This window comes from Brassica napus, chromosome C9 (genome assembly GCF_020379485.1).
Source record: "Brassica napus cultivar Da-Ae chromosome C9, Da-Ae, whole genome shotgun sequence".
Classification (NCBI taxonomy): domain Eukaryota; kingdom Viridiplantae; phylum Streptophyta; class Magnoliopsida; order Brassicales; family Brassicaceae; genus Brassica; species Brassica napus.
This window is the reverse complement of record NC_063452.1, coordinates 9,042,294-9,050,486: the sequence shown is the minus strand read 5'-3', so window position 1 is coordinate 9,050,486 and position 8,193 is coordinate 9,042,294. Positions and strand designations below refer to the sequence as shown.

The 8,193-nt window shown below is 35.3% G+C and overlaps 1 protein-coding gene and 1 long non-coding RNA gene across 2 annotated transcripts; one reads left to right on the top strand and one right to left on the bottom strand.

The window, feature by feature from the left end:
- Nucleotides 1–276: 276 nt before the first annotated feature.
- On the top strand, nucleotides 277–3,547 carry LOC125593055. Its single transcript, XR_007328973.1, has 3 exons — nucleotides 277–2,166; nucleotides 2,272–2,396; nucleotides 2,741–3,547. It is a non-coding gene; the product is annotated as an uncharacterized LOC125593055 (long non-coding RNA).
- A 1,780-nt stretch (nucleotides 3,548–5,327) lies between these two features.
- On the bottom strand, nucleotides 5,328–7,181 carry LOC106453053 (cytochrome P450 71B2-like). Its single transcript, XM_013895275.3, has 2 exons — nucleotides 6,204–7,181; nucleotides 5,328–6,108 (listed from the first exon to the last, which is right to left on the bottom strand). The coding sequence occupies exons 1-2, from the start codon at nucleotides 7,098–7,100 to the stop codon at nucleotides 5,497–5,499; spliced, it is 1,509 nt and encodes a 502-aa protein (XP_013750729.1). The 5' UTR covers nucleotides 7,101–7,181; the 3' UTR covers nucleotides 5,328–5,496.
- Nucleotides 7,182–8,193: the final 1,012 nt, after the last annotated feature.

The window sequence follows — 8,193 nt, the reverse complement described above, 5'->3', positions numbered from 1 at the left end:
TACTACAACCATTTGGAAGGTTTCTTACAAATCATATTTAAGTTAATTCCTCTCAAGTTAGTTATAAAAGTATACTTAATAGAGCTGTATTAATTTTAAAATAATTACATTTAAAAATATTATAAATTATATATACACATGTACAAGATTTCTTTTCAAAACTTGTTTTTTTTCCAAGTAATTAAAGATATTTTCTTTACAAAATATTCATGGATATAAATAAAAACATTTCTTATTTTGTTTTTAAGATAATTTAGATTTGTAATAATCATTTTTTTTAACGTCTGGTTAATTATGCTATTACAACGATGAGAAATATTACATAGACGATTCTACAGCCAACAATTCTACCATCTTGTGTGAATACACGTCTGACTGCGCCACTCCGAGCCGCCTTATGAGATCCATGTCCGATGGTACGCCCTGCACCATGCTGAAGATCTCTTGTAACCTATTTTCTCCATCTGCATAATTTGGATTTTTTGGGGTTTGAACTCAGACCTCTTGGTATAGAAGCATTAATGAACCCTTAATCAAACCGGTGGACTAAGGGGGCTTCCACTAATAATCAAACAATAAGTAAATGGGGGATATGAGCTCCATTGAGCCTATCCACATAGGCATATTAAATCAACCAATGAAAACAACAAGATATGCCACTTCAGCTTAATTGCAATGGAATCGTTCTTTTTCATTATGCCATTGAAACACGAGTGTGCAGTATCTCAGCAATAAATTTTCTAAAAAGTCCATTCAGTTTCCTTCGCAAGACGATACCTATTCATTTTCTGTAACGACGGAGATTGATGTTCCTTTTTTTATAGGCCATAAAAAAAGCTCAAGGCCTTGCGGATTCACAATCTCCTCTCCTCCAAAGCTTACGCCGCTATGGCCTCTTCTCTTTCATATCCATTTCTTCATTTCTCTTCCTCTCCGGTGAAGAAGAAACTCTTTTTTATCTTCCATGTTCTCTGTCTGTTGATTCGCTACTCCAGTCTTACTCTACCATCAACATCTTCGCCAGCCACAATAGCCATCTCCCTGGATAAATCGGAAAAGCTATTGGTGCGCCGTCGAAGGATTGTTGGGAGTAAACTTTCAATGGTGTATCTTCCTTCTCTTATCTCTGTTAACCTGATTACATAGCCTTCTAGATCTTTTTCTTTGGTTGTGATGAATTTTAGGGATTCCTTGTGAAGATCTATGATATTAACAAGCTTATCAGGCGGAGAAGCTGCTTCTATATTTGAATACGATGTTGTTAAAGCCCGAATTTTCTTTTTTATCTGGTTGTTTTTGAATTCCCAAAATTTGATTGAGCTTTGTTTTGTTTTTTTTATTTTGTCATAAGGCGAGATTACAAGTTTGGATCAGACAAGATCATAATTGATGGGCTACAGATATTCAAAATGATCTGATTCTTTTTCTTTAAGTTCAACATCTAATGGCTCTATCTCCCCACTTCCCCTGATTCGATTGTATGTTTGTATTATCTGTAATGGAAGTGTCCATCTCTTGCCAGGGATCACGTTTACATGGTATCTTCTCATTTACACAAATAACCATTCCACAAGAAACTTTTAATCTTTCCACCGATTGCTGTAACTTTTATACAAATTGATTACTATGAAACATGATGATTCAATGCATCTATCACGGACTATACTGCAGGAAGCAATCGTTTGTGTAGAAGACAAGCAAATGAGTGATTTTTTCTTCCATCTCATCTAATCAGGAACCAAAGGCTTCCAAGCTCCAAAGGTACATCAAGTGTAACTATATGAATCTTCTACCTTGAGGCTAAAGATGCATGCCTGGATTACTCATTAGAACTTTCAGGATGGAAAATCTAATTATTTGGCGCTGTTCTTGGCAGAAATAACTTGTGCAGGATTCCTTCAGACGTGTGGTCAGCATAAGTTTAACTTAGTATTTGTTAGGATTGCAGAGCCTGGTTTTTTAATCCTCGCTCCTTTATACCTAAGTTTCTGCTCTATTGAACATAATTACATTTCCTTTTCCTGGACATCGTGGGATCATAAAGAATTCAAGGTTAATATCAATGGTTTAGTTGAGACTGCACCAGTTCCTGAAGAAGTCTAGAATATCCACTACGGTACTCCTTGGCCCGGTAATATTGTGCGTGATCATCCTGCCATGAACAAGGTGATATGCTCTGAGGCGTTTGCTGTTCATTTTGTTATATGTGTTGTGCGTATACATTACTCCCAAACTTATCTGTTTATTTTTTCATGTTACTCCTGTGAAAAGGTCTTCCTTGGAAACAAAGGTCTTAACGATGTAGAAAATGACGAGCTGCCTAGGCTGGTTTATGTTCTCGTGAGGAGAGAGCCCAACTGACCATCATAATAAGGATGAAGAAAATAAATTTATTGGTAAACGATTATGCTTAATCTTTGATTGTATTATTTAAACTGAAATATAATGGTCTCTCGCAAACTTAACTGTGTTTACTACATCAACAATAGCAAAGCTCTTAGAGAGAAGCAATGTGTTTCCCAAAGGATCCTTAGTCGGGAAAAAGATTTGTTATGTTTGATTCCCTCAACAAGAACTATTATTTGCAGCACTTGAAAGTTGACCAACAGATGAAAACAAGGTTTTTCATGAATATTTTTAATCCCCCACAATAAAGAGATTTCTTACGGTAAAAATATAACATATATCAACTCTAGGGTCTCAACTACTTGTGATTTTCAGTATCGTGTCCTCGACACAGGTTTTTCAAGGAGCTAGAAAACAGAGAATATTAGTTTGGAATCTGGGACATACACAGCCGGCTTTGCAACTCTTGAAGTAGTGTTCATGAACATTGCTAGACGTGCTAAACTCAGTGGTGAATCTAGATTTATTTTTCTCTGGGTGCACAATGTGTAGAAAACAAAATTGTGGGTGCAATAAAGAGAATTCTCTATTTTGTCTAGCATTTTTCTCTCATTTTACCACACAAAATAAAGAAAAATTAAAAGATTATGGGTGCACATGCCCACATTGTCTTCAATGTGGCTTCGCCCTAAACCAGAAAGTGCAAACGCTGAACGGCTGAAGGAACCATGGTCACTCTCGATTTTGAATCTGGCATTTCACTAAAGGTTGAATATTAGTGGCAACAAGACGGGACTTAATGTTTCGTTGATTGGAATGTGAACAAAGATTTTGGATCAACCTTTCCTTATGGGGATTAGAAAGTTATACAGATAACTCACATTGAGTTTTGTTTTCGTTCAATATGGCAAAAGTTAGCGCGATGTATATATATGTTTCAAACAAGTTCGTGACTGATTGATTACGTTGCTGACATGTGAGCAATCTTTTGATGATTGGTTTGCCTTTCCCAACAGATTTGTGAACATATATTAATATTATGTCAAACAATCCACCAAACTTTTTTATTTTTAGATAATTATTCAAAATTATATTTGACAAAATGTATTCCAAGTTATATAAGCGGCATGCACTTTTTCAGTATTGTTGATATATATCTTCTCTTTGTATTTGAGAGAATGATACTTCATAAATTTTACACATAAAAACTTAAATATCTATTTTTATAATTCTATGTTTTTCTTACCATTCATATTCTTGCATTTTAAGTTATATTTTAATTTAAAATAAAATACATTAATTAGAATTTTTAAAAATTCACCGGTTAACGATGGCTGGCCGGGAGCATCTTCGTTAATTTTTAGTCTTTGTGTGTAAAGCTTTTAGCCGGTTATGTTTGTAAGTTTCAAGCCTTTCTATATGGATCCATTGTCATTTTCTGGTTGGAACAAAATCTTTTATGGCTTTAAGTTTGGTTGTAATCTTCGTGTCTGGGGATATACTTTTCCGGCGACTTTGTAACTGCGTGTGTATCTTTGTTGTTCCAATGGAATATTTCAGATGTTTATTTATTTTTTTTTTTAAATCATTTAAATAATTAAAAAAATCTGTAACATTAGTTTTAAAAATAGAGAAGAAGTAGTATTTTCCTTGATAAATATCCAATGAATTTAAATTTGAATAAATTAACGAGTCATAAGTTACTGAAAATGATACTCTAAGAACACATGATTTCACATTTTTTTAAATATTAGTTAATACTCTTGAAACTAATTGTTACTACCATTTTATCGAGGCATGTGGGTTTGGTCGGGTCGGTTAGTTCGTTATTTCGGTCGACCGAAATCTTACCGAAGTGAATCACCAAAAAAATCGGTTTGGTTTGTGGTTAGTTCGGTTACGAAAAAATATCAAAATTTTTGATTTTGGGATTAGTTTGGTTATTTCAGTTCGGATTTTGGTTAGTTCGGTTCGTAATTTTGATTAAGGTTGGTATTGTTTGGTATTTTTAATTTTTTATAAACAAACTAACCGATTATTGAACCGAAACCAATTTTTTTAAGTTTCCGAACTAAACCGAACTTTCTAACCGAACTAACCTAAAATCAATATTTTCAATTCGGTTCGGCAGATTCGGTTCGGGTAATAGCCGATACCTTATTTTATCTTTAAAGGGCAACATAGGGAAATTTTGATGGAGGGAAAATTGATGGTCTCACATTTTATCGTACTTAGGAAATGCATGTTAGTTTTACACACTTATAAAAATGAATATTTGAAAAAAACTAAATTATTCGGTAACTGACATTGACAAAGAACATATAAAAGTTAACAACACAGATGGACTACGAAGTAATGATACTTTGTCATTTTCTTCTAAAAATGCATGAAAGTTATTATTAGAATACCTAGAAGGAAAAACATTGCGTATGGTCAACCTTTCGAAATGCAATTTAAACACATAAGCTAACTTGAAGAGAAGTTCACTGAATCAAGAATTTAGAAACACACACATCACTCTTGCGATGTAATTTTTTTGTCACACATTCTATAGTTTTGGTCGAATAATATATATAAATATTTATAATTTTAACAAAATCCAAAAAGTATCAAAACTTAAATTTAATAATAAATAAATTTAGATAGTTTTTAACGTTAGGATATTCATATTAGTACTGAACAGTTATGAAACTTTCGGCTAGAGAAATTTTGCATCCATTTAAGAATTGAGAGACGTAGTATAATTTCCTTCTGGCTCCTTTCTGTTCTGATCAAATTGTTTTTAATTTTGAGGCCCGTTAAATATCTGCTTTTTATATGGTTCGGTTTAAATATTTTTTACCCAAAATTTTAGAATAGAGATGAAAACTCAAAAAAAAATTATTTATTTTACATTAAGTTAGTCTTAACATAAAACCAAATATCTATTATATTATTTAGAAATTAAATATATTTTTTTTGAAACACTAAGAAACAAAATATGTTTAAAACTAATAGTATCGTTCACATGCTGATAAAACACTGAACTTTATTATTTCTTGATATAGTATCGTTCAAACATCAATTATTACATAACGCAACAATATCTATAAGAACCTTACGTTCCTTACTAATGATCTTGCCATGCTGTCAAGCCTTTTAGACTCCACATCAGTAACGTCGGAGGGGTACAAGTTGAAGAGGTAGTTTCTTGATAATGGTGAGATTGCCAAATTCTTCCATGTCAATTTCTCCAATTTCCATCCCATTTGGCAATCCCCAGTCGAAGAAGTAAAGCAAATTCATCAAACCTAGTTCCACAGTAGCAACCGCCATTGACATCGCGGGACACATCCTTCGACCAGAACCAAAAGGTAATAGGTCAAAATGTTGTCCTCTGAAATCTACAGAACTATTAGTAAACCGTTCAGGGATGAAATCTTCAGGGTCGGTCCAACGCTTGGGGTCACGTCCGATTGTCCATACATTAATTTGGATTTGCGTTCTCGGGGGAATATCGTAGCCTTTGATCTTGATGTGAGACATTGTTTCCCTTGGGACGATAAATGGAACTGGTGGATGCAATCTGAATGTTTCCTTGATTATGAGCTTTAAGTAATCAACTTTGTATAGATCATCTTCAGTTATTCTTTCCCTTTTGGCCCCAAGGATGGTTCGAATATTTTCCTGAGCTTTCTTCATCACTCTAGGGTTTCTAACAAGTTCTGTCATCGCCCAAATCATTATTATAGAGCTTGTATCTATCCCGCCAAGAAACACATTCTGAAGATCACATAACAAACATTAAAATCTAATTCTATATAGTTGTGGTTTAATATAAGATGTGAAACAAAACCATGATTTGATGGGCTTCTTACCATGAGGATTGCCTTGAGATTATCCATATTGAGTTTGAAAGAATCTGCATTTTCGGGTTTATCGATCATATCCAACATCAAGGAAACGATATCCAGATTTTTCCTTCCTTCTGGCTTCAAGTGATCATCAATCACATGCTGATAAAAAGCATCAAGCTCTTTAAAGATTTTGTTGATCTTCTTGTGTCGTTGAAACAGCAAGTCTACGAATCTTCCGACTCCGCCCTGGAAGATGTCAGAGAAAGTGAAAGTCCCTAGAGCTTCCACTGCGTCCGTAACAAGCGTTTTGATCCTTTCTTGATCAATAATGAAGCCGCTCTCGTGGAAGTTCTGTCCTAAAGCTACTCTACCGATGATGCTTGCGGTGAGGGAGAAGAAGGTTTTGCTTAAATCCACGGAAGATTGTTTCAAGCAAGATTCCGTCAGATTCTTTACCACGAAGTCGACCTCTTCCTCTCTAATGTACCTAAAAGATTGAACCTTCTTAAGGCTAAAAAGCTCAATAACCGCGATTTTTCGCATTTCCCGCCAATAAGCACCGTATGGAGAAAAGGAGATGTCTTTAAAGCCGTAAGAGAGTTTTCTTGTCCCGAACGTCTTTGGTCGGCTGCAACATTCCAAGTCATGAGTTCTTAGAACCGCTTCAGCTGCTTCACTGGATGAGATCACAACCACCGGAACAAAGCCAAGTCGAAGAAGCATCACCGGTCCATATTTGATTGATAGCTTATGAAAACATCTGTGAGGCAACCCTGCAACATGATGCAAGTTTCCAATGAGAGGAAGACTTGAGGGGCTAGGAGGAAGATTGAGTTTTGAGTTTTGTAACTTCTTAAGAAAGATTGATGATACAAGAGTAAGAAGCAAAACCAAAAACAAAGAGAGCAAGATCGCCATTTTCAAATTTTCTCTTTTTAAGCTATGTTTCTTGAGAGGTGAGTGTACAATTCCAAAGAGACTTGTATATATAGTGAAGGGCTCGATAGATGACTTTCCCGATACGTTACCTCTCCTGAATTAAGTTGTTGAAAATTGTGTTACAAAGTTGTTACATTTGAGGATAAAATCTTCTTCGGAATTATAAGTGTGACAAAATTAAGTCTAATAGGCTTGTGGTCCAACACTCCAATAGTTACGTATTCTGATAGACTTCTGTTAGATCGATTGATTGTATGTCATGGCACTGGTATATTGAACTATTAGTTACCTACGAGGCATGGCTTCTTTTGTTCGATTATTAAAAATCCAATCATATTAGGAGTCATGTTAAGATAATGACATATTTCCATTATTCCTTTAGGATAATTACCATATGTTTTCCTATGTTGATGCGTATATATACGATGTAACGTTTAACCTAAGTCAATAAGAAAGTCGAGCTTACATCATTCTGAATGGTGTCATCCATCAGACCTCGTGTGTTGGAACACCTCAACAAAATGGACGTGTCGAAAGGAAGCACAGACATATTTTGAATGTATCGCGATCCTTGTTATTTCAAGCTGGATTACCAGTTAAGTTTTGGGGTGAAGCGGTCATGACTGCAGCACATGTTTTTTTTTTTGAAACACATACTTTCATTCATTCAATGCTCTAAACATTGCTTGGTGAGGCCATTAAGGCTAGCTCAGCAGACAAAACCTGCTTAGCCAAAGAGTCTGCATCTCTGTTTCTCTCGCGAGAGATCCAGGTAAAGGAAACAAAATCAAAAGATAAAGCAACGGCTTCAATATCAGCTACAATGCCGTAGAGTTCGGCCAGCGGGTGGTCGAAGGTTAAAGCCTTGATGAGTTGTGCGCAATCAGACTCGCAGCGAATCTTTGTGAGACCAAGGTCTCTGCAATTCTCCACTGCTTCTTGTAACGCCAGTCCTTCAGCTATAAGCGGAGAGCCTACAAAACGCATCGGCGAGGAGAAAGAGGATACTCTGTTTTGTGTCTTAATAGTCCAGCCAAGCCCTGCAATTTTGTTAGTTTCATTCCAAGCCGCA

Coding starts and splice junctions, on each gene's coding strand:
- LOC106453053 (XM_013895275.3), bottom strand. CDS start 7,100: ATGGCGATCTTGCTCTCTTTGTTTTTGGTTTTGCTTCTTACTCTTGTA. Junction 6,109..6,203: donor ATCTCAAGGCAATCCTCATG/GTAAGAAGCCCA, acceptor TGTGATCTTCAG/AATGTGTTTCTTGGCGGGAT.